The sequence below is a fragment of the Vanessa atalanta genome, chromosome 18 (assembly GCF_905147765.1).
Source record: "Vanessa atalanta chromosome 18, ilVanAtal1.2, whole genome shotgun sequence".
Classification (NCBI taxonomy): Eukaryota; Metazoa; Arthropoda; class Insecta; order Lepidoptera; family Nymphalidae; genus Vanessa; species Vanessa atalanta.
Genome location: NC_061888.1, coordinates 4,295,941 through 4,323,495, shown reverse-complemented (window position 1 = coordinate 4,323,495; position 27,555 = coordinate 4,295,941). Strand labels below are relative to the sequence as shown.

General features: G+C 29.7%; 4 protein-coding genes across 6 annotated transcripts; 1 reads left to right on the top strand and 3 right to left on the bottom strand.

Moving 5' to 3' along the window:
* Window positions 1-36: 36 nt before the first annotated feature.
* Window positions 37-27,386, bottom strand: LOC125071026 (40S ribosomal protein S29). 2 transcript variants are annotated; one of them, XM_047681076.1, is made up of 5 exons: window positions 27,226-27,386; window positions 27,038-27,137; window positions 25,959-25,969; window positions 16,975-16,980; window positions 37-1,855 (listed from the first exon to the last, which is right to left on the bottom strand). In XM_047681076.1, exons 1-5 carry the CDS (start codon window positions 27,285-27,287, stop codon window positions 1,831-1,833), a joined length of 204 nt encoding a protein of 67 aa, XP_047537032.1. In that variant the 5' UTR covers window positions 27,288-27,386; the 3' UTR covers window positions 37-1,830. The 2 variants fall into 2 exon arrangements, with proteins under 2 accessions (XP_047537032.1, XP_047537034.1); XM_047681078.1 differs by lacking the exons at window positions 37-1,855; window positions 16,975-16,980; window positions 25,959-25,969 and adding an exon at window positions 26,043-26,091.
* On the bottom strand, window positions 3,655-6,644 carry LOC125071023 (DNA-directed RNA polymerases I and III subunit RPAC1). Its single transcript, XM_047681073.1, has 6 exons — window positions 6,466-6,644; window positions 5,871-6,171; window positions 5,660-5,779; window positions 5,397-5,579; window positions 4,127-4,354; window positions 3,655-3,769 (listed from the first exon to the last, which is right to left on the bottom strand). The coding sequence occupies exons 1-6, from the start codon at window positions 6,517-6,519 to the stop codon at window positions 3,660-3,662; spliced, it is 996 nt and encodes a 331-aa protein (XP_047537029.1). The 5' UTR covers window positions 6,520-6,644; the 3' UTR covers window positions 3,655-3,659.
* LOC125071022 (salivary glue protein Sgs-3) lies at window positions 8,839-25,887 on the top strand. Of its 2 annotated transcripts, none has more exons than XM_047681072.1 (7): window positions 8,839-9,042; window positions 18,237-18,399; window positions 21,347-21,600; window positions 22,460-22,636; window positions 23,424-23,612; window positions 25,415-25,593; window positions 25,794-25,887. In XM_047681072.1, the coding sequence occupies exons 1-7, from the start codon at window positions 8,994-8,996 to the stop codon at window positions 25,803-25,805; spliced, it is 1,023 nt and encodes a 340-aa protein (XP_047537028.1). In that variant the 5' UTR covers window positions 8,839-8,993; the 3' UTR covers window positions 25,806-25,887. The 2 variants fall into 2 exon arrangements, with proteins under 2 accessions (XP_047537028.1, XP_047537027.1); XM_047681071.1 differs by having other exon boundaries at window positions 8,839-9,190.
* Window positions 17,420-18,138, bottom strand: LOC125071025 (NADH dehydrogenase [ubiquinone] 1 alpha subcomplex subunit 8-like). The gene has a single exon (XM_047681075.1). The coding sequence runs from the start codon at window positions 18,049-18,051 to the stop codon at window positions 17,512-17,514; it is 540 nt and encodes a 179-aa protein (XP_047537031.1). The 5' UTR covers window positions 18,052-18,138; the 3' UTR covers window positions 17,420-17,511.
* Window positions 27,387-27,555: the final 169 nt, after the last annotated feature.

Genomic DNA, 27,555 nt, shown 5'->3' with positions numbered 1-27,555 from the left:
ACATCACAGTATAAATTAAAAATTAAAAAAAAAATCTTGTGGAAGTGTTCTTTATTTTTTTTTCTATAATAGGAAAGTTGATATTCATACTAGAGTATAGACTAAGTGGGTCGGTATAGGTTTATACCGAAACGATTTTTTTAAATCATGTATGGAGCTTAGTACTTCTGATGAAAAACAAAGTACAGATTACAGCATCACTATCGTACATCTTTCACAATTAGACAAGAACGTTAATGTAAACAATTTGTTCAAATACTGGTAAGAGTTAAATTTAATGTTCATTTTTCGAGATTAAAATAATTAAGTTTTAGATAATTTCCAGGTCAAAGTTTTTGCGATTACGTAAATCGTATCTAGATTAGAAACATTAGAACAATACCAATATAACTTTCAAGATTATACTATATTGGGGATAATCTTCCAATATATCCTATAAGTTAATGATGTCATTACTATTATATTTTATATAAATATATACTATATTTTATCATGTATTATATACCATGAAGTTTGTCTTACGAGGACGTAAATCCAGTGGAAAATCTTTATCTGACTAACATCTAATCTAATGTTTATAGGGATAATGGTTGTCCCTGAATAATATTATTATTTTGAATAATTAAAGTCAGTGGATTTTATTGAAATGCTTTCAGAACTGTGTAATGTAGTGCAGTCATTGCTATTTTCTTTTTTCTATAATAGCCATTAAATTTCTCTCACTATATATTTATTTTAAATCATTTTTTGTTTAATAGTCATTTCTATTATTGGCGTTTCTAAATAGTTTGTACCATTCTATTTAGCCTGTATAGCACTGGATTGTATAAATAACAACAGATGAATTATATTATGACCTACGAAACATTATCTTTAATTTTGATAAAACAAAATTCAAATAAAATTACTCCTAAAATAGTCTATTAATAAAAAATATTTTTAGAACTCCATTTTTAAAATCAGGATGTATGTAAATGTGTACAACTGGTAACATTTAATGCCAATTAAATTTATTTAGTAATGGTATTATAATGTCTAGATAGGTGTTTAACATTTTAATTTGTTTTCAAGTTAATAACATGATGCAGAAAAAAATATTTCACATTATATATATTATATTCACATTCACATTGAGCAAGAAAGCATTAAGAGCCAGTATGGCCCAATGGATGATCATATGGATTTCAAAAGTGCTGTTATGTTTATAATTCATCTAGTGCATGATGATGAAGGAAATCACTGTAAGCATGTGTCGGATTTAATTATTGTATTTGTATGCATTTGAATTTATTTATCATACATGAATCTGGCAACATTGGCCTTAAATGACCTAAATTAACATATTATACAAATAAGTCTGAACACAAAATAAACAATATTATACATAGTACCTTATGAATTGTGATGCATTTTTTCATTATTATAATCAGTTGTTAATACCAAATAACATTGCAGTATATTTCATAATTTCATTTATTTAAATAGCTATGAGTAAACATAATTTAGTGATTACATAATTATCAAGAGAATAATTCAAAAACCTTATGATACTATATTTTAATTTAACCAATATACATAAGTTTTAGTTTACAAAATTTTATTGATAATATTATTGCTAGAATTTAGCTTACTAATACTATTTCTTAAACCGTAACAAATTTATTCTAAAATTACATTTAAGAATAATAAAACAACCAGATTATATGTTTCTTAAAATATTTACAACATGAAATTTTATAATTTAATTTACCTAACAGCACTGCTAATTTATAAGTTGTTTACTTTCATAATTATAAATAGCAGATCAACCCAGGTAATACCTTAATATATTTAAATGCTTGTAATTATTTCTCTACTTTAAAGTTGAAACATTTTATTGTTTGGCAACTCTAATAAAGGGAAGGCTAATAAGAGAAAAGTTGTAGTCATATTTTTTTGTTAGATTCAGATGCATTTATCTTATATCATCTAACTTAATTAACAAAACTAAATCCTGAACTAAAATTTTGGATAACTTATTTTCGTATAGGAGGATGTGGTGGTCCATTGGAATTGTCACACAGGCTCACATAACAGCCACGGCCTACTCGCGCACGTCTTTGACCTTTTAACATATTTGCTGCATGTTCGATACGCATCACCAACCTATGTTGATTTTCCAAACGTTCTAAGCAATTCTTGCAAATAGTTTTAGGTAGAGGATCTGAACGTGATACCTAAAATAGTATTGAATTCATATAATTTTAAGTTGCGTGTATTATAATTGCGCATAAGAAAATAGGTTAATAAAATAAGACTTACGTTTATTGAAAGATATCTATTGATTTTTTCAGATATACATAATCGAATACCTTCTTCTCCATAAATATGAAGAACAACACGATGCATTTCAGAACATAATCGACATATAAATCCAGTTAATACACCTCTGTCTAAGCTCCCCATTGTTTCTTTATTTGCCAATAACAAATAATTTATAAATACTAAAACTAATCCAAAAGACACAAAAGATATGTTTCTTTATTGTTATAAAACAAAATACACCAAAGACAATTTAAAATGTCAAAAACTGTTTTCAATTTCACAGACAAAACATACACTAAAACATTATAGAATTTTGATTATTGAATCGCGACTGTTCTATGTTATCAACTTTAAAATATTTGTGAATGTAATGTCTGAATATTTTTAATAAAATTATAAATTTCCTTTGACCTACGCAGTCAAAGTTTCATAGCGTTTGTTATTTATTTTAATACAAGTCCCAATTCTATGCGATAAAAATAGCATAGCTTTAAACCAAACCATTGAAAATAAATATTTTTATAAACATAGCGCAGAAAATACACATTAAACACATTTAGGGAAAATAATATAACATAGCGTCTCCAATATTCTAGATAAATTCTGCTGATTTAAGTGGAAAATTCAAATTTAAATAATATAGGAACTTTTAATAGGGACTATTCCCTATTAAAATTTACGATAATCTTTAAATTGTTGTAATTGGTCCGATCTATATGAATTTATTTTGACCATTTTCTACTAAGTCTGTTTATGTTTTTAAAATGAATAAGGAAATCTTTACATATTGTGTGGCCAATTAATGTCAACCAACTATCATCAATGGACGAGAGGCTATACTTTTCACCACCCACTCAACATAAATTCTACCGTCAAGCAGCAATACTTAGAATTGTCATGTACCGGTTTGAAGGAGGCCTAAACCAGTGTAATTAAAGGGACAACAGACATCACACCTCAGTTCCTAAGGTTGGTAGCGCATTGGTGATGCAAGGAATCGTTTAAATTTCCTACGGCGCCAATGTTTATGAGAAGTGGTGACCAATCAAATAATAAATAGGTGGTCCATTTGTCAGTAGGTCCATATGATAATACCGCCTAAACATATAAAAAAATGTATTGCGCTTTGAGAGGCGTAACTTTTTTTACTCTTTTTATTTCTTTTGTAAGGGAAAAATTCTGGTTTGTCTATCTTCCGAGGATTTAAAAAAAAAGTAAATACCTATTCTCTCTGCCTCGGGGTTAAAAGGGGTAAGGAGTAATTCTCTTTTTATAAAGATCTGATAGTAAACTATAAAAATATTGTGTATTCATTAGAATGTAGGAGTTCAAAATAAATAAGTATTCAACTGTTTTTAAAAACTGTTTAATTCATCCAACAAAGATTTACATTTGTCTCTTAAAATTTTGACCGCTTCGACAAATATTACATTTGGTGTCATAGCTCCGACGGATTCCACATTAACTGTAAGCAAAAAAAATGTAATTTAGAATAAAATATTTTTTTATGAAAGGTTTATATTTTATTAATAGCGCCATAAGCGTCTTTATCTTTAATATTATGTTTCGATTTTATTGTATGTGTATTGTGTACCTTTGTTTTGATACTATTTTTAAATTGAAATACTAAAGTATATAACTGACATCAGTTTTTTTTAATTGATTTAATATTTATAATACATAATTTTTGAAAATTTTTCTAACAAACTGTTGCTTTTAGCTGATCAATAACGAACAATTTATATCAACTGTTAATTCGAAACAAAGATATTCCTGTGTTTTCCACTTAAAAAGCGATTTATTTAATAAGATGAGTACTTACATATAAAATGATCTCTTATTCTGCTTAATATGACTGCGTCTTTTATCGCATCATATCGGTACACATTCCGGCTGCAGCTGTCGTATCTGGCATTTCTAACATAGGCTTTCCCATCAGTATCAAGCCCAATTACTCCTGGTGAAAAACAACTTTGCAGTAAAGTTGCTTCATTGCCATTCACTTCACGTGTTAATGTTATTTCAGGCAATAAGCGATAAGAGGCTGTTGCTAAAAAAAATGTAGTGTAATAATACATACCTTTGGTTATATTAATTCATAAAGTAAAAATAAGTTCTATGATAAAGGTTATTTAGCTATCAAAGATATACATATATGTTTTTAATATGAACAGGCTTTGTCAGCTACTCAGTATTCATAATGCCTTTCCAATTGGCAATTACATTGCAGCAATATTAGAAAATTTTCTGTTTTCAACATTCTTACAGCAGCACCTGCCACTGCATACATTGATTTCGGTAATTTCATATACATTTGATAATAATACTACTTGATTTGATTGACTTTGTTAATGCAATATTAACAAAGTCAACAATACTTTGAAACATACTATTAATTAATTTAACAAATATAATTTTTTCTACTTTCTCTACAATTATCAAATCATCGAGAATATTATTTTTGGAAATACAACAATTTTTTTCAACACTTTTTGGTAAATAATTCTACATCATCTTGTTATTGAATACAGAAAGGGTAGTTTACATAACAGCGGAATGGTGAGCAACACATAGGTGAACATATATTATTATACCTAATTAACTTTCATCTTGATTTGTAAGAAGGAATATTGATTATTATTGTTTTCATGTCATTAACAACAACAATATAACAAGAAGAGATTTTTTGATATCAAATTTTTATGAAAGGATTGACTGATTTGAAGATATATAGAGATATTTATAGAGTTCTTCTACACTATTTCAGATACCAAAAACTCTGATTGTAGTAAGAGTAACAGAATATTTCTTTATATTGAGAAAATAGTCATTCGAATAACTTTAATTTAGAACAAATTTAATGCTCTCTATTTGAAACAGTTTCTTTCAAATCCATTATTTTTGGGTGCACCCAAATTGATAATAAATACACAACTGTGACCACTGTTAGTTAAGTAAGTCTTCTCTATATCCACAGGATTTAATTATGACTACAGCTTAAACGCTATTACCAAATTTATAAAAAATTACAACTTAATCCAAAATAAATATATATTACACCTTGTTATAATTAGTCACTTGATAAGACTTACCAACAGGAGAAAATTTAGCATGATCTTTGCCAATGCCTTTTACTGCAATCAAATGAAGATCTAATTCATGGCCTGGTCTCATTTTTGATATGAGTATGTCGCTATGTACAGGACCTATATCAGCTTCTTTATGCACAGATGCTTGATTGCCAATAGGTTGCCATTTAATTGCTGAAGAATATACTACAATATGGAAAATAATATATTAAGTAACATTTTTAAATATTTTTGTTGTTATACTTTTAAGTTTTTAAATAGCATACCACTATGATTTTCATATAAATCTTCTGTTCTAAAGGAATCCTTAGGCTGAGACTTATTCATAGTACATTTGATTTTTAACGAAAATTCCAATGTGTCAAATTCTGTTCCTTCTGTTGCATCTTTAAAATGAAAAATTACGTTAATCAATTATGTTAATCATTTATGTATCTTATATTATTAATGATACATATGTAAAATAAATATGAATACCTTCTGGCCGATATTCGAAAAGTCTTGGATCTGCTTTAAGTGGAATTAAACCTAATCTGTGGGCTAAAACCTCATCTTGTATAATAGATGTATTATTTTTAATCATGACTTTTTCAATTGCCATACTTGGTACTTCACTTAACATGAGTCTACGAAATGCATTGGAAAAGGCAGGTTGGATGCCAATCAAATCAAATTCCATTTCTGAACTGTCCATGCGAACAATCACAATACGAAAGTTTTTCGAGAATTTCTTAAAACTCCATTTTTCATCTGCCATCCCATAATCATCAGGAGCATTCTGAAAAATAATCACTTTTCTTTTTGCTCTGGTGTTTTATTTAATGATTTGATGTCAATTATTTAAAAAAAAAAACATAGTTTTAAACGAACCACGACCTAGAATTGCTTTTTGTATGCAAACTTATAACTATGTTCTTTATTTTTTGTTATTAAGCTCTCATCATCAAATATAGTAAAGATTAAAACAAACACATAAAATACATTATTAACAGTAATTATTTAAGAGAGAAAAATTATTAAAACTTGTTAAATAATTTTTGAAACTTGTAAATTCGGCAAAACTATTTCTAACCTTTACGCGAAATTCTTCCAGAAGAACTTTGGGTTTTTCTTCTAGTTTAGGCATATTTTATGATTTTTTAAAGGACAAGATAATGTTTAATTTTAATTATATTTTCAGGTTGTTTTTTTTTTTTCATCTAAATTTACTGCATTTCGAAACAAAACATCAAACGCAACGCACATTGAAGATTGGAATTGAATTAATGACAAATGACAATTAAATTGTCTTATTGACAAAGTCAACAGTCAGTGCTGCAATGTCAAAAAATTAAATGGTGGTTCTTTGAAGTATACTTTTTTACAGTTATATTATTAAAAATATACTTATTTTTTAACCTTAGTCAAAGATTTAAACGCATAAAGTCACAATAAATGTAATTTGCAGGCTAAATTGTCGCATACATTTATCATGCTACTCCATGCGAAATTAAAAATTGTTGCTGATGCCGAATAAATCACTAAATCAACTTTAGGGACAAATAATTATAAACGTTCCTTTTTTATATACACTTTTAGTAGTAGAGTCCGGCTCAGGAACATTTTATTTAACGAAATGCTTTAAATTGGAAGCCTATTTATAGTATAAAACGAATATTAACCTTTGTACTAAAATCGTCAATACACAAACACGTGCAAGATCGAGTTGTGTTATAGCAAAATTTAACTTCCCAAAAATTCGTGATAACATAAGAATGGTATGCTGAACACAAGAATCACACTCGTCTGGGCGACGATACCAAACCAATTTAATTAGTGGAGCATCATTTCCCAACTCAAAAAGCTTTGTATTACGCAGCTCGATCTCGAGCTCGAAGGGGAAAGAATTAAATTACAAATTTGCTTTGAGTGCAAACAGACAACACACCTATACTTGTAAAAATTAGAGTCCTTGTATAATTTCTGAAAGAAAAGAAAAGAAATCTAGTTAATTTATCGAATTTTATAGCTTTTGTTATATTCTTTGTCATTTGTAATTTACTTTATGTTTAATAAACTGTTATTGTTAGTAAACTAGCGGTTGAGAGATTTTGAGTTTTAAAATCTAGCACATCAACATAAAATGTACATTATATTTTTTATTCAAAAATAATCAAAACGGAATCTCGTCTACAGTAGTGACCGACAATCTTCAACATTGTGCAACAAAAAAAACTGTAGACGTTTTCTTAATAGCCAGTACTAAGACACTTACTTCATGTAGAAAAACAGGGAAAATAACTATGAGGACTTTTGGACCAACTGTAAATATAAAAAGGCGTGGTGGCAGTAGTGCCACAACTACCATCAATACAATTTTGTACAAAGTACGATTAACCTTCTTTCTACACTATAACACATTATTATTAATTAATAATAATTAAATAAATTACAAGAATAATAATATTACACTTATTGTTGGATCAATCTATCCGCATTTGCTAGCTGGGTGGGTATGTTGCCAAAACTCGAATTAAATCGTATAATTGTCTTTACAGCGTTACCAAATGTCCTCGTCACCACAATTGGTATTATAATTAATATATATGTGTATATATATATAACGCGGTTTGGTCGCATCTTATGCGTCTTTTAAGTTTTATGACAAATATATTATTGTCATATAAAAGATATTTAGTGGTAGGGTTTTGTGCAATTTTGTCTAGGTAGGTACCACCCACTCTTCGAATATTGTACCGCCAAAGAGCAGTATTGTCGTGTTTCCGTTTGAAGGGTTAGTGAATCAGTGTAACTACAGGTACACAACATCTCAGTTCCCAAGCTTGGTGGCGCATTTGCGATGCAAGGAATGGTTAATATTTCTTACAGTGCCATTGGTGGCCCATTTTCTTGTCCTCTTTCTTATATCATAAAAAAACACTTGATTAATCTCAGCAAAATACTCCATCTAAGATGATGTACAAGTAAAAAAACAGTAAGTTTCAGAGTAGAACCCCTCTTAGTATGTATGAGTTAAATAAATTTGATTGGGAACATATATTTGATAGTTTTCATAATATAGACTTTACAATTTTTTTATTTTGAATCTTACTTTTTAACAGGCATCAACTCTAGTAGCTACTAGAGTTGATGCCTGTTGATGTATAGATTATATTTGATTAAAAACTATTTGCAACCTACTTTTCCACAGTAGGTATAATATGATGTTGACAATGAAGAGTAAGACAATGACGAAGTTAAACTTTGAATCGCAAAGACATCTAGGTATAAATATGTACAAATATATAAAGGAGCTAGATCCGACTTGATCTTGTAAAATGTGCTTAGGCATAATCGCTTAGACCATTTCCTGCAACTCGGGAGTTCCTAGAGGATCTATTTTGAGGCCATTGCTGTGTGCTATATGTATCATCTGTCAATCAAATTAACTTTTATAACTGACCCGATAAAATCTAATTGAGTATAGAAATTAGCTACATCTAAAATAATCTCGTGTTATTCGTTAACAGCTAAAGAGGGCAAGCTCACTGTAGCAATAAAGTGCAGCGAAAGTATTTGTGTCCGCCAAATGATAATCTGTATCAACAGAGGCAAGTACTTATGCAACCAGCGGGTCTGCGGCACCATTTGCCGTCTCCAGCCTCAGTAGGTAGTAGACATTCCAAGCAAAGACCCGCAAAACCAAAAAAAGTGCCACTTTGGAACCTGTGAACAACTGTGATATTATTTTTAGTGAATCAAAATGCAGTCGTATGTTTTATTATTATTGTTTTTATCAATTGGATTTTTGAAATCGGGTAAGATTTTGTCAACCGTTTATTCAAATAACATATCAATATGTATAGCATTTTATGTAGTGTTTATTTATATTATGTGTTAATAATATAATAAAATATAACGTTAATTTAAAATGAAAGTTGTTATCGTTAAAATTATAAATAACTTAGTTTAATATTTAAAACAACAAAGTAATAGTCCTAATAATATGCAAAATAACCGCAACTAAAATAAATAATCTGCGTGCGGCTTGCTCTATATTAATTACTTATTGACGTATCTGTTAGCATGATAATTGTTAATTCACTTTTACGAATTACGATTATGAAATACGATACTAGTACCTATAATATAATATCTACGTGATTATAGTACTTATTGTTGATGTTATAGCTCCTACAGCGACGCGATATATGTATATCCTAAGTGGACGAGCTTACTATAATCAATCTGCGAGTTTTCTTTTACTTACTATAATAGTTCAATATTATAATTTCATAATTATTTTATCATTGTCATAGTTATCAATATTATCATGGTTAGTGTTCATTGAGGTAACTTTCGATGGCCAGCGACACATTGTGCGTTTTCAATATTTAGCCTGTTATTCAACTCTACCAGAAAACTACACATTAGTTAGTTCTTAAATATCTTTAAAGATTGCCTCGTTAAGAGGTTTATAAGGCCGTAGAACCCATGGTCTTAGGTTCCCAGGTCAAGCCAACTATAAAATAGTGTAGGTTTATTTATCGAGAAATTGTCAACAGCAGTCTGGATTTTTAAATATGGCAATGCTTACATTAGCTTTGTAGTATTAGTAAGCACATAAAACCATTCGGAAATCCGACATTTATCATTACACTAAATTATAAGAGAGAGGGGATAAAAAACGCACTTATGTAGTAGTGAACACGCCCGTGGCCTAAATCGGTCAGGAGGATGTCCTTCGGATGATGATAATGGTGCCCTGTAGCTGGAAAACGTAGATTTTAAACGATGATCACTTATAAGTTGTAATTATTATTTTAATTATAATTAATTGAAATAATAATTAAATTGAAATAATTGGCTACAAAATAGCTTGCGAAAAAAGTGTTACCAAGAAAATAAATACAATAATTATTATAATCATAGGAGATACCTACTTACGACACAAATTACAGGAAATTTGTCCTAAATAAAACCCGTTAAAGAAATATTTAATTATTGTTATTTCGCGTTCCTTACTTTGTAAGATAATCTAAATAATACGTCCAGCCATCACTACCTGGCACATGACATTCCGTGGTAGTCTTACAAAACGCACGCGTTATTTCATAGTAATTAAAGTAAAAATGGAAAGATTTTTTTAATGATCCTTTATTTTCTATAAAAGGACTGTATTTGGTACATATTAAATTAACCGCCTGTAAGGTAGATTACAATATAAAACTGTCGTGGGAGTAAACATTAATTAAAAGCAAACAATATTTGAGAACAAAATCTGTGTTTTGATTTTCTTTTTGTTTAATGAACGTGAATAACCCAAAATATAGGTAGATATAGGTATTATGTGATTGCACCTTTAGCATTCGGTCAAATTTCGCCAAGATTTAGGTTCTTTTTTATCTTAATGGCACCATTGGGTAATACTTGCAATATGTAACAGACCGGTATATCGGTATACGTAAGAGATTATGTTGACTTGTTTTTTTTCCATGGACACGCATTCCTTATACGGAAAATAAATATATATATATATATATATATTTTTATGTGTTGTATTATAAAACATTTATAAATAAATGATTTTTTAAATGCATAGTTAAAAAATGCATAGTACATTTTTTTACAGTACAATCCATGTTATACCTAATCAGGTGATTTCACAATTTTTATCAGATATCCTAAATTTTTCAAGTTAATTTTTTATTGTTTTGCTGTTATGAACCAGTTTTATTATCCGTATATTATATTGGAACCGGTGGAATATCCAATCGGAAGATACTGCAACGTTTGTATTTTACTTATAAACATAAGCCATAACACCGATTTCCAAGTTACTAACTTAAAAATAATTAACTTCGATACAAATTTTTATCGCCAATTTCACCCTCTTGGGTAACGATTTTTAAAAACACTGTAATAGCTATCTTGCACTAATAAACAGAAGCATAAAGACAGAATTGCACATTTCTAACTTTTTAAAATGTCGAAATTTTATTTAACTAAATCTTTATCCTAAGTTTCACTATCGTAGGGGATGAATTTCCGACAAATATTTGGCATCTGACTTTATGCCTAAATAAGAATTTCCATATTTCACTCAAAGCTATGAGGAATTACCATACAAAATATAATAATTATTAATTTCCCTTTTAACCCATACAGGAGATGAATTTTGAAAAATGGTTCGTGTTCACTTTATTTGCATAAGGTACTCCTGTGGAAAATTTCTTCGTATTAGACCCAACGCTTTAGGGTGTGCGTGTCTGTCAGTCTTTAATAACTCATAAAAACAATTATTGAATAGTTACCGTCATTTATCTATTAAATATATTATGTTAGACGGATGTGTGGTTAAATATTACTTCCGTTACGATAAAAATCCGTACCTCAACGGAAATAGCATATGAGGAGGTATTGCAAAAGATTCGAGTCACTTAATAGTCATTTAAGACACTTAACTCGATGTGAGCATTCACCTAAAATAGTCTGTGGGTCGACGCTTTGTTATGTAATAACTTTATAATTCAATAGAGATCTCATATACAGCTCTATGCTTTATTTTTATACTATGTAATAACTATACAAAGGATGTGTCGCAAGTAACTGGTTTTACTTTAAATACGTTATAAATTTACCTGTCCAAAAATTGCATAAGTATTATCATTATTAAATAATAGTGCTATAATGTATAGTGATAAATGTTTTTTTACTATGCTTAGCGTAGCCCTGAACTAAGTTTATGATACCGACACCTTTCACAAGATATTAATCGCGATAAGTAAATGTGTTTATATAAGGTTACCGCTTTACTTGATCATACTTTATGAATTATTATGTATAATAATAGTATTAACTTCTAGGTTGCTGATTTTGCGGTCTTGATTTCTAATTCAAGTGTGTGTGTTAAGCTGCTGTGCTCAAGTATGAAAAGACGTTGTGGTTACTCCGATATCTATGGAATTATGTTATGCCTGATCGCACGCGGCCATCCTATGGAAACGAGGCAATAAGATTAACTGCGGTACACACTTGTACACTAAACTTCCTCCAAATTTAACTAATCAAGGACACCCTAGGAAATGGTTCGAAAGTACGCGCAAATAAACGTTGCAACTCAAATTAACATTTTTTTTATATGCTCCTAGATAAAAGAAGATACATATATATTGTTATTGATATTACCCGTGTTATCGTGCACCAACTAACCGTTTTTTCAGTATATTTTATATTTCGTTCGATCTTAAAATTGCAAATCTTACAACATAAAGAAATTTGGTCACCCTAAGCACTTGCAACATTCTATCTTTCCTCATTTTGCTAGAAACCGGCGCATCTATTCAGGATGATGACAACCGCAATTTCATGATACCTACGTCTTTACTTTGGGTAGTCGACCTATGAACATAGTATTAGCTAACTTTATTACACATAGTCTTATATGTAGGTAAAGATACACAAGTTAATGATAATAATTTGTTTTATAAATTAATAATTAAGACAATCACCTGAATTCGATTATATTAATTTGAAAGATTAAGACGACAAAACCTTTATTCACAAAATATTCGAAATAAATTTACTTTAACACTCGTTCCGGTTTTACTTACGCATGCATAATAGTAACCTGCTTTATAAGATTATTTTAATTTTGGCTTTTTAATATTTATAGACCATATTATTATCTACCATTTACATATTTTAGGATATTTTTAAACCTGTCATTGTTTCACAGGTCGATTAAATATATCCCTAACCATCCATGATTATCCTTTCAATTGCAAACACAAATAAGTGAAATTCTTTTCGAATTTGTAAAGATGATAAAATTCTACCCCTCAAACACTTTTCATAATTTATAAATTAACTATCTAATGAAAACAATACAATACTGCAATAAAACTATAAATTCGGTCGAACTCTTTTGATATTATGCACCGTCATGGTCATATAATCACAAAAGAAGATTGCAAATTTGACATGACTAGGGAACAATAAAATATATTTTGTATTTCACAATACGAATTTGACCAATTAAATTGAAATATACAATTAGATAAGTAAAGAGCACTTTAATTTTTTTAAAAACTAAAAAGAGTTATTTGATTACGGAATCGAAAATACTTTTTCTCCATAGGCAAAAGATATTTTATATGTATTATATATACCTACCTACTCATCAAAAAAAAGTTGAAGTTAGTTTATTTTTATTTGAACACGTTAATTTCTGCAACAACGTTTAGTAGTATTATTACTTATATTCTGATTTGAAGGGCGAGTAAGCCTGTGTAACAAAAGACATAAGGGACATAAAATCGTAGTTCCCAAAATTGGTAGCGAATTTGTGAAATAACATTTTTTGCAGTCTTGTCTATTAACAACGGTGATCACTTACCATCAGGTCGTTTATTTGCCAGTCCGCCTACATATGACAAAAAAAACATTCGTTTGAATTGAATAGCCCAAATGTTACAAGTTATAGACAAGTAATAAAAAGGCGTTTACTAAATGGTTATAAATTTTAGCTTGGTCTATAACTAATACTTTAGGTTAATTAGGTTAATGTTTAAAATACTTTCTATTTTATCCGTAACATAATCGGGTTCCTCAGGATAAGAAAAAAATGTATCGTTTATAGCCCTATGCGAATAAAGTTGCGGCATAGCGGCATACCTAACCTTTTAAAGGTATTTGAAAGGATTTAAGGTTATTGACAAATTAAAATCAAGGCAGCTTATTAATTAACTAATAATGTACCGTAAACCGAATGAAACAATAAGTCTTATCTTTTGAAATAAAAACAACGCAAACTGTATCCTACGCATGTCTTATTGTTTAATGCGTATTGTAATATTTAATGTTTCTGAATTCCTGATTTAAATGTTGTTTCTGATTCTGGTATTGCTATAATTAAAATAAAGATATCGGTTAAGCAACAAGAACATTTTATGAGGAAAGTGTTATATAATAATTGCATATTATGCATAATACTTAACTTTGCAAGTAATGAATGTTACCATACACATTACAATTATTTGTTACTTAATAATTTATTTTAAAAAAAAACCTACCTTTTACGAACATAGATTACGTATATTAATTTAATGGATTTAGTAAAATATTAATAGGTTTTAATTATTAACGAGCTATTTTACAAAAGAAAAACTACTAAATATGAACTAGATAAATATCCTTGTCAAATATACGGTATGTTTAGTATATTGCAGATTGCAGATTGATTAATGTCTGAACTCCGAATAAACTCACAATCATATTGAAGCAAGAAATTAATGAGTGATTAAATCAACATGGATATGTCGCAATCAACTAGCTTAATTAGCTATCCAATGAAACGCCTAGTCAGTCCTAGTCCTAGCCAGCGGTCTTAATGAAACTCAGCGAATTCATCTTCCGTTCATATAATAGGGAATCTCAAGTTAATAAAAATATTTATAAAGTGTAACTAACAAATTGTTAACTAAGTATTATAATTCCCTAACGATAAGTAAATGTAATTATATTTTATTTAGTCAAGCGTATCTAGATTCTAGAATACTTACATACCTACAAATTAGGTATAATAAGAAATCGTGTTATGCAATTTTTATTAAATTTGACGATATATAATAATTATTAAAATGTTATTAAGACAAAATATTATTTCAATACAATAGTTTAAAAAATTAATATATATGACATGCGAATATTTGCGTTACGTTAGTAGTAGAAAAACACACTTTTTGATAAGATACTATAATAATAGTTGATATGATACGGATGGACTTTTCGGAAGTAGAACTGTAATATGTTCATATTTTGATAGGCATTAAGTAAGCACTAGGCTTTCAACAAAAAAAAATTAAATTACACCACAATACAAAAAGTGATTATATATTACGGCAATACTTCTCGTGTCGCACTTAGGTAATAATGTTAATATTAAGTGTCCATAATCGGGTGAGTAATGAACGGTAGTCGGTACTGACAGATTTCGACATTGATTCAGCTCGCCCTATTAACGGTGCATTTTCGATGACCTTCAGCATAAAAAATCGACTGTCTGTTTTCCACTCTCTTAGTATTGTAGTACCTAGACTAGATGCATATTAATTAAAACTAAATACATAATATTTAATCGTATTTTTTATATACTACCTTGAACTGTTCTTGAATTGTTGACTTGCTTGATCATGTTTTTTATTCTTAAAAACTATTGCCTAATATGAAATATTAACGCCTCAAAGTAGAAATTAATTTGATTATTAATCATTAAACTTAAAATTTTACATGTTTGCATACTCATGCTGGAAATTCACAGTTAAGATAGAAGTTTATGGCACTATTAAGATAAGATAATAAGATATACCCTCATTTGTTATTTGGTGATGACAAAGATTATAATTATATTAGATAAAAATACTAGTCACCCGCCCCGGCTCGCACGGGTGCAAAGTTGATACAAAATATACTACAGAATGTCTTTATTTGTTCAGTTTTTTCTCATTAGACAATACGAACCACTATGTGCTGTATTTAAAATCTGTAATATCTTCGAAACTTTTACATGCACATACTGATCTATACTTAATTGGATAAAGATTAATGTTGTATTGCTTAAAATTGCATCATAAATAAGTCTTATAACTTAATATAATTTATATTAATGATAATTTATTTGTCATAAAAAGAAAAGGAATAAAAATGTTAATGTGAGTTATCCCTAAGAGTGACATATGCAACGGAACGTTTTTGAAGACGTTTATAAAGTGTACTATAGTAGGTACATTATTTTGATCTATTTCGTAGGGTTTTTGTTATTTCCAGCGTTTGCAATGTAAGCGCAAAAAAAGTGTATATTTACGACATCACATTAGAAACCTCAAAAATTATCATTGTTTCTCTACTTTATTATGCATGTATTACACATAAAAACCTTCCCCTTGAATCATTCTATCTATTTAAAAAAAAAAACCGTATCAAAATCCGTTGCGTAATAATTTTAAAGATATAATCATACACAGGCACAGACAGACAATGGGAAGTGACTTTGATTTATACTATGTAGTGATGTAAATTGATAAATCACAGATAGGTTGATCGACTTCTCTAAAGTTCGATTTTCACCTTTTTTCAATTGAGAAATTGATAAAAAAAGTTAAGTTTTGAAGTTAATATTATTTTATTAAATTTACTTGTTGGCAGAGCTTTGTGCTAGCCCGTCTGCTTAAGTACCACTCACTCATAAGATATTCTACTGCTAAACAGTAGTACCGAGTATTGTTGTGTACCGCTTTGAAGGGTGCGTGAGCAAGTGTAACTACAGGTATAAGGGACATATATATGTATCTTAGTTTCCAAGGTTAGTGGCACATTGGCATTGTAAGCTATTATTTATTGTATTATTAAGTCTATGAGCGGTTTTGACCACTTACTCAAGTGGCCCATTTGATCGTCCGCCTATCTTTACTACCTAAGTATATTATTTTTGTTGGGTTCATATTATTTTTATTAGATAAATATAAAAATTCAAGGCCCATAAGTTTTCCACTGCTGAGCTCAAGCCAGTTTTATTAGGGAAATTACTTGAAGCTTATGTAACCACACGCTGCTTCACTACAGGTTGATTGATAAATAAGTTTTAGAATTTCTTTTCGTATATAAATAGGTAAAGACCTATACTTTTGCGTCAGCACATGATGTGTATAATGTTCGTAATCTTGCATATGTAAAAATATTACTTAATATATTGCTATAACAAAATATAATATTCTAGAGACCCTAGCTTTTCCCAAAGCAATTTATATTTATATAAGGTATAATGTAGATTTCTACCAGGGTTTAGTTTGGAATTGGAGCATTAGATTACCTCTACATTTTAAATCCTTATAAATTAGTATAGATTTATCTCAAATAATAATCCTTTTATTATATTCGATGTAAATAAACACATTAAAATGACAATTGGCGGAAAAAAGTAAACACATGCAATAAATACCGAATCTGTCCTTCGACAAAAGTAGGTATACTTAGGTAATTTAAAGAATAAAAAACAATTTTGGCGAAAATAATATTCAGATAAGAAATTTTAAATAACGATACGGATATTTATAATGTATCCGAGTATCATACACAAAAATTATTCTGTGATCCAGAAGTAGCGACCGCCGAAGCGAGCGGACGGCCGTGGCTTGCAATCTGGCAAAGATTCCGTTTCATCTTGAAATTTGGGTTCACAAGGGCAAGGTTCTGGTGGTGGTGGGGCGCTGGAACTGCTATGAACTCTCGCACGACAAAAATACCCGAAATCCGGTCTTTCGATAGACACCTTTTCTTTCATGCACTCGTCGAAAATAGCTTGAGTTTTTCGACACTTGGCAAAAGAGAAATTTCCTGAGCTTTTATCAACACAATATGAATACTGGTTGAACTCTTGTTTACAATTGTTTTTGATGTTTCTAAACAATTGCAATGTACAAGCTGTCACCTTTTTACCAAGATCAATGCAAGCCCGTGGGTCATTCGATTCGAATCTACAAAGCATAAATTCGTTGTTGACTGACTCGCAATACTTGCCGACATACGGCGCTGCAGACATCAACGTCGGTGTAGAAAGATCTACCTCTGGCACGGTCAATGTTGTAAATTCTGGCAAAACTACTTCTTTAGTTAAAACCATGATCAGTCTACACCAATGCTTATTTTTTCTATGAATGCTATAAGGAAGTTCGAATAAATTTATTAAGTTTCGCAAATAAGTTATACATATATTCAAAATCCGTATGACTTAGGTAATTACTGTTAAAATTAAAAGTGACATTACATTACTAAAAACTTTTTATTTAAATATACTTTTTTTAACAGGTGAATGTCAGTCATTACAATGCCCTAAAGTTCGAACAACTAGTGGTTGGCTAGATCTGTTTCCTATTCCGTGTAGAAAAAGTACTGAATGCACCGTAATGGGAACACAACATCTTTGCTGCAAAGGATTCTGCACAAGGGGAGTAAAAGCGGCAGCCTTACGGTAAGTAACATTTAAAATTTAATAAGCTTTTTAGTAGTTACTATAAACTAACAAAAAAAAAATTGTATTGGAATCTAGACAATCATATCTATTAACTCAGTGTACCATGTAAATAGCAAAATCATCAAACTAATAAATCAACCTCAATATTAAATTGTACTGTATACATATTATTTTAATAAAACTTTTTAGTCGTCTCTTTAGTATTTTTACATGTTATCGCAAGATATATTTATTTACTGTGGCTTTATTCACGTAGGTAAGAATTATAAAAAGTAAATTCAAAGCTAACTTAATGGAACATGAACTGTACCTATACGGCCTCCTTGCGATGTAAAAGTCAGAGGTTCTATCCTGACCTCTTTCGTCGTATATTACACAAGCTTTATTCTAAGAACAGATTCACACGAGTCTGTGTATTTCATTTGACCAACAATTTCAACTAATTTGAATAATCATTCTGACTATATGACATCGTTAAATATTGAAATTGAAAAATAATTGGCAACTAAGAATGAAAGTTGTGTGGTCGCTTACATTTTATAAATAAGATCAATATAAAATACAACAATCAAGTACTCGAATTAATAATTGAATTAGTCTTGAATAACAAAAGTTAAAAGTTAATAAACTTCTGTTATACATTTTTGTTACTACAATTTTAATCCTACGGTTAATCTAAAGAAATCACCTATAAAATATGTAGCGCCCTAAAAATTAACACTGCATTTATCGATCTATCTAATGCAACCTATGCATGTCTAGGTGGTTACTAAATATGTTAACGACGTATGAGAAAAATAGGCTATTTGACTGGTTTTTAAAATGTATTTTATGTTATTTAGTAGAGGTTAAGGAACCCAGTAAAAGATGTTTTTTTTTTAAATTCCAGTACATATTTGTTGAAAAATATCAAAATAAAAATTCCATATTTAAATAGCGCGAAAACGCTACTTTGACAATATGGCGCTGCTATGGGGTCGGTGACGTCACTTGCCTGTATTTTAATCTGTGGCACATAGTTTGCCTACTGTATATGTATTACCACATACAGTAGGCAAACGAGGTTAATAAGCAAGTGACGTCATCATAAGCCCGACCAATCAGGAGCGTTTTGTGTCACGAGACCATGGAAGTAATATATACTGTTATACGTAGTATATATATTACTTCCATGCACGTAACAAACGTTTAAAATAATGCTGTTTTATTTATGGATTTTGGAATAAATAAATTATTATTTTCAATTTTCGTTGATAAATATCCATTTTTAAATTCATAATATATACTGATTACAATAATTGACACTTAATTTTCGCATTGTCAAATAGCCTATTAGTAAATATTATAGATGTATGTATGCCTACTTGGATTTTATAAAATATAGCATACTTACGAGGATATATACTTCAATTTATATACTTAATACTAAAATCATACAATTATTTAAATAACTTGAGTTTTATTGTTATAATTTACTAACAGTCTAACTCCATTACACAAATTAAAATAAGCCATTTAATGAACCTATACAATCCTTTTATAGTATTTAAATTTCAATAAAATTATTTAACAGTATCTTATTATTATGTAAATTTTATTTCTTGATTTCCGTATTGATTCTTTTGTAACCAGTTTGCTAAATTACGACACTGTATTAATTTGAATATAGTGATATATCCAGTTAAATTGTACTGTGAAAGTGAACGTATTCATAGTAATTACAATTTTATTTAAATATAATATATAAGTTTTATTCATTGAAACGTTTATGAATATTTTTTAAGACAAAATATAAACAAAAATATGTCTTTGCCGTTTTGATATCGATGTAAATGAAAAATACATACAAATCTGAACTTTAATGTGTTATTTATCCTGTTGAAGTATTTATGGTCAACTATTATTATTTTTTATCGTTATAAAATTATGAAACTTAAATTGGATTAATGATTATGCATAGATTACATAAGTAAGAATTGTACCTATTTTATTTAGATTAACAAACTAAATATAAGTATAGCTTGTCATATTTTTACTTTACTTTTTTTATTTTTATTTTTACTTTATTTTCGCGCAATCGCAATAACCTAGGAGCCAAGGAATCTTTGAGGTATAAATTTAAAGAAATTAAGATATTGACTGTTGCTTCTCAATATATATTCTGTAATGTTTTGTATGTACGGAAAAATATTAATGTTTTTATGAGAAAATGTGATTCTCATAACGTTGGTACAAGGAACAAACACAATCTTGTTACTCCTGTTACTCGACTGCATAGAGTCAGTAACTCTTTTGTGGGGCAATGTATACGCTTCTACAGCAGGATCCCAGAAAGCGTTCAAAATGCTTCTGTTGCGAAATTTAAAAAAATTGTTAAGGAACGCTTGTGTGCGAAAGGTTACTATACAATTAGTGAGTTTATGTTTGATAGCACACCTTGGGAATGAAACGATCGCCTCCTGGCTGTTTCTACTCATATACAATTATGTATATAATTAATTTGACGTAAAAAAAAAAAGTCCCGCTGAGTTTCTTTCGCCGGTTCTTCTCAGGTCAGGGTGTTTTCTTTTTCCGAACCGGTGGTAGTGTTTAACTTGACAATCAATAAGAAAGTGTAATACTTCTATATTGAATAAAGGAATTTGAGTTTTGAGTTTTTTTTTTTACTATAATGTAGGTAATTCAGTGATTATATATAAATTTAAATTGTGAAATATATACCTAAATTTTCTTTAATTTAATAATAATCATCTTGTTGTTCAGTTGTACATGATTAGTGATGTAAAGTATTACGATTCGCACAAAATGGCAGCAAAAAATATATAAATAAATAGGTAGGTAGATACTTGGTTTTAACTTAGTTATAATATTAATTGCACACCGCTTTCGCTCCTGTCATCTGTGACTAATCGTCCATCATTAGATTATATTCTAAACATTTTAGAACCACCGAGGCGAGTAACGTAGTCGAGCCCAGTAGTACAAGCACAAGCACAAGCACTAGCACAACCACTAGTACGACTACCACAACAACCACTACCACTACAACTACAACAACTCCGAGTACCACCAGCTCGACAACTACGACTACCACAACTACACCGAAGCCGACCACAACGACAACTACGGAGCCACCGCGACCATTCCTGCAACTGCTGCCCATACAAACAACACCGAAAGCTGCTCCAGCTAAAATAGGTAAATATTTTAAAAAACATTCGTACATACATGTTGTATGTACGTTTTGTGCCTTATCTTTAATTTGTAATAATGTTATTTTATTTTTTTATTACTAGGCATAATCACAATATATGTTTTTAGAATATTAGGTATTAAAAACTTACCCATTGTTAAAATATCTTTAACAATACTTTTGTCGTCTATGTATTTTCACATTTACAAATAAAAAAGTACATTTCAACCACATTTACGTAAAAGTAAGTACATTAGTATTTTCTCCAAATAGGACAACTGTCATATTAAACCTAACCATGTTGGGAAACTGGGTAAGTGACTACAAATCCTATGTCTCTTGAAGTTCCAACATCCAAGTGTCACAGCTTAGGTGTGTTATGTATGTAAAATCAACCATCTTTACTTTTAAAATAGTTTGTCTCGACTGACTATCAACGCACAACTAAAACTATTGAACTTACCAAATAAAATAAATTTTATAACGAGAGCAACATTAAAAAGGAAACAACACAAGTACAATAAAAAGTAAGGTTTTTATGATTTTTCCCGTTATAAACAAATATGTATTAGACATATTTGTTTATAACTTAGTAAAAATGACCACGGGTATGGTGCTTTTAATTAGAAAACTATATGCCATGTTTAAGCCTTCATGTTTTTTAAGATAATATTTGTCACTTAAAATATAAAATGCCAGAATTATGCGAGTAAATTAATGACTTCAAAATTTTAGCTAGAGATTTTAAAATATGGCATTCTAGCGTAGCGTAATGTTATTGTATCTAATGACAATTTATTATTTAACTGTATTCATTGCAAACTGATATAGGGGTAAAAGCTATATTGATATATTTCCATACAGGAAAGACACAAAAATTAGTATGTCCGAAGAACCCGACTTCGATTCTGTTCCCAATTCCCTGCGAAAAGAACTCACACTGTCGTGCTAGCAGTGGGCCCGGGCAAGTTTGCTGTCAAGGACAGTGTGTGAAAGGTGTTCCAGCTCCGCGACCTACTGTATCGGAACAATCACATCAACGTAAGTATTATATAATAAACTAAAACCTTGTACACACAATCATTTTATTATTATTATAAATAAAAGGAAAAAGATTAATCGAAATCACATTTTATGTATTTGCAAGTCGGCAGAATTATATAGTTTTAGTGGTAATTAAAATAAGTTTGAAATTAAGTCTAGTTTAAGCTGTATATATATATAAATATTTTTCTACGTATAACTAAATGTTTACCTTGACGAAAGGTAACGTAACATTTTTAAAGTTAGGAAATATTAATTGACGTAGTTTTCTGAAACATTCACTATGACGAAATCAACGGTGCATACGACCAGTGATAGTTACCTATACTGGTCGTATGATACAATTGCAGGCAACAATCTATCTTTGTGCCAAATTTTATTCAGATCTGTTCAGCCGTTCTTACGTTATTGAGTTATCAACACCCATCCATCAAAACTTTCGAATTTATAATATTAGAAATTGATAATAAGGTTATCCTACTTAAGTTTAACCGATTAACCAACTGACAGAAGCAGTGCAACGTGGCGTAATAAGCTCATTTCTGTATGATAAGTTTACCACCTAATCAAAGACATTGAGATGATGCCACAGACAATTACTACTTTTTACTAGATAGACGTGTTCGTAACAAAGATATCATCATTAAATTTTTTTATAGTTGCTGTTATACTGTTGCGGAATATTCGTAACAGTTATTTAAGAGTTATCACAGAATCACTTTCCAATGTTTCAATTTCTAAGACAATTATTAAAGCATGTAGTAAAAAACATTCAAAATTCCAGCTATTCTTGGTGTGATCCCTCGTGAATGTCCTGCGACACCGCTCGGTGAGCTACTTTTTGAGGTACAAACTTGCAAGACTGATGCGGATTGTTGGCCGCGCGTATGCTGCCCGGACGGCACGCGCTCCTACTGTCGTACCGCACGCGCTCGCCTCGACCTCGTGCCCGTCGCTAATAGAATTGAAGCCCGTAAGTTATTTTTCATCAACTAACTAGTAAACCTGGATATATAATGTAGGGATCGCTTTCAATGGTCATATATCATGACATACACGGGTACTACATGTGACATTTTTCAATGAAATATGTTTATGGCAGTTTATCATTAGAATTGCATGCATCGCACTCAATGCCTGAATTACTCAGCGTGAAATCCACCAGAATAAATCAACTTTGTACAATATATTTTCATTAAATTCTGTAGCAGGTCTTAGTTGTAATGGAAAAAAATATATGTTATATTTTAAACGGTTATCCTTGTTCCTATTAGCTTAAATTAAACTGGTTCTACCAAGCGATTGTGAAATATAATAATGCCTAAGTAACTAGGTATTTGAACTATTAGAAAATTAATGTCATGGCCTCAACTTTAATACAATTGACCGTAACAAAAACTAACAAATAATTTGGTAATTATCAATTTTATAAGACAAGTTATATCGACAAATTATTCAAAAAATCTAATATGTTTAATAATATTCTGGCGGAAAGGAAAAAGGTACGTATTCGGTAGTACTTCAAATTTCAACTGTCTGATTTAAGATGACAATATACTTTGATTCATAAATAACATAGTAGCTAAATACAATTCATTGTAAGAATTACATTCGTCGCAATTTTTGTAGCAATTGACTTTTGTAGCAATTTAGGCTCAAAACTTCAATGGAATTTCCATTTATCTACCCTGACAGGGAGACTCGGCTCCGCAGCAAACGCGTTTAGAAAAGTTAGTTACTTTCATAGTTTTAAGGTATTTTGCTTTGGCTCCATGTATTGAAACTGCTTTCATCCTGCAAAAAAGAGATGCCCGATCTATATATAATCTTGGAGATCGAGACTCTTTTTGGGATGTTTATACAATAACATCGTATATATTCACAATGATATAGACAGTTTTGAAAGAAACGGTGTTAAACTATTAACACCTAGTTTCCGACTTCCTAAATAATTAATACTTCCTTCCTAGACGACATTCGTTACTATAATAATATTTTTGCCGGTTCTTCTCCGAAGAATCTACTTTCCGAAGCCGTGGAAGCATAACATTTAAATAAGAACTGTAACATGGCGAAAAAAAGTGTCAAAAGTATTGTTTTTATGAGCCTACTTGAATAAAGAATAATTTAATTTTCATTATAAATTTTTGGTTTCACCTATTGTATACAATGTACTGTATGTGTTGACGTAATAACACGTAATTACACTTTAAACTGATTATTATTGGTCTCCCAACATAAACCATTCTCTACCATACCCTTTTGTCATGCTGTCAAATATTGTAATATTTACTCACGTCTCAATTAATTAAAGACAATTATCAAAATCAAAATATACTTTATTCAAGTAGGCTTTTACAAGCACTTTTGAATCGTCATTTAACAGACTATATTAAGTAAAGCTACCAGAGGTTCGGAATGTAGATTCTACCGAGAAGAACTGGCATGAAACTCAGTAGTTACTCTTTTTCAACATCTAAATACAGTTAGGTTAGTTAAATACAATTTAAATGTATGTAATATATCATGCCTGGAAGTCAACAAATATTAACTCCAAGCTTTTTTATCATCTGTTTAATCTTGTATTGATTAATACAATACCAATATATTTTTACAAATGATTTGAAATTATTAAACGGCTAAGTTAAAAATGTCTGCGGAATTTTATTATAGGAACATTATACATTGATAATTTCACTACCTTTTACTAATATATATTCCTATACAGTATATCTCAATATATACATCTCTTCAGAATATATTTTTATTTTTCAGCGGTGCGTATGTTGGAGTCATACTTACAATGTACGCCACCACCACAAAACGATTCGTTCCCGCAACGCTGCAGTTCGAGCGTTGATTGCTTCCCTAACTTATGCTGCGCTGAAGGCGGCAAAAGGCATTGTCGACCCCCACAAAGAAGTCTCTTTGCGCTACTTGTTGGCGCTGCTGCGGTAGGCATTATTTTTTGTGTAAACCGTTGTAGCGTGTCCCACAGACTCGATAAATACAAGCTTTAAGATATACATTTATATTTCAAAATATACATAATCATTTAAAAATATATTCGATTTTAAATTTTTAAATATCATCCGGCCAAATTGTTTAATTATTATGAAAATTAAAAGTAATGAAGACATTTTTAATTTTTCAGAGATTGGGCTGAGGCTTGTGCATTCTACAGTAAAAGACCTAATTATAGATTGTAAATAGTTTTTATGTATTTAGTAATAAAAAGGCCTCTTTTTGTACTTATTTTCAATTTTGTAATAAATTTATTTATATTAAATATTGTTCAAAATAGTAACTTTTATTTTACCTCTTTCCATCCTATATTTCAACATAATATAAAAGTAGTTATTAAAATTAAGAAAAAGGTATAAGGACAACAAAAAAAACTTCATTGGGTTTAAATTTTTATTAACCTAATACTCCAACAGATTTTAGTCGAGCTGAAACGAACAAAATACTCAATTTAATAACAAATATACTTACAACACATTAAATATTTATATATTATTATTGTTAGTATATTTATATTGAACAGTATGCAAAAAGACTATGAAAGAAGTCTATGCAGTATATCTCTAATCATAATTATGTGACTAGTGAACAGACATGATACATCACTGTACAAAAAAAGGAAGATAAACAGAATTCATAAAATTAATCTATGAAAGATTCCAAATCACTTGATTAGTCTCATACTTATATGTTCATTAGTTTTCTCATGATTGGAACACAATTATAAAATAAAAATAGTCAAGCAAATCTTATAAACCGAATAGTGATATCAATACAGTTACGAATGGTAGTAAGAGAAAATTTTATTTTACTTAAATATTGCCTATATACACAGTGGTTGTAATTCTTTTTGAAGTAAATTTATTTGAATTGATTAAGTGTGAAAAAATAAATTTGTCTAGAAAAAATGTCTATAAGAATTAATATTAACTTTAGTACATACATGATTTGTAATTTATTTTTAGCAGAAATTATGTTCTCTGTATAAACTTACATATTATGTACCTATAATATTTTTAAAAAAATCTTACAACAGGTACTAGAGCACAAATCAAAACATTACTTACGTTTTATCATTAAGTGATAGATAACATGAAAATTATAAATTATAATAAAATATGAATATTTAAAAAGACATTGATCAAAACATCACTCAAATAGAAACTTACATTTCTAGGTTATGTTATGTTAAACAAATCTTGCTGCTCTTAAGAGCTTTTCTTTCTATAGGTATTTATTGTACATGTAAAATCCCAAAATAGCTTTAGAAGGTTTAAATTGTTAACACTAAATACTTCATACACAGATTTTAGTCGACAGAGTTAACAAGATATTTTCGTAATGTATTGCCATGCTACAAACTAAAAAACTTACTTTCTTAAATCCAATGTCGTGTGCGTACTCTCTGAAGCACTGTCTGCAAATATTTAGACCATATTTGCGAATAAGTCCGTGTCTGTTGGAGCAGGCGCGGCTGAAAAGTTATGATGTTTAAAACACGTGTTCTAACCAAAGTATTCATTCTGTCATGTATAATATATAAGATTAAATCATAAACGTACCATGAACGAGATCCCTGTCCGTATCTACGGGGGTGGGAATACCAAATGTTAGCGTGACCCATCTTTAATGATAGTTTTCACCAGTAAACGTAGGAAATACGTCCAAAATGGCGGGTGAAGCGACTGAAAAGAAAGAGAAATATTTTACTTAATTGTCAAATGTGATACGTCAACTATATGCACAGAGTATAATAAATTCCTATCATGCAATACATAGTCAAAGAGTTTCTTGTAACTATATTTTCTGATATAAATCATGAGACGATAGAAATAATTTCACTATTATAGAACAGTCATTTGCACTTGTTGCTAGCGTACAAGTTAAATAAT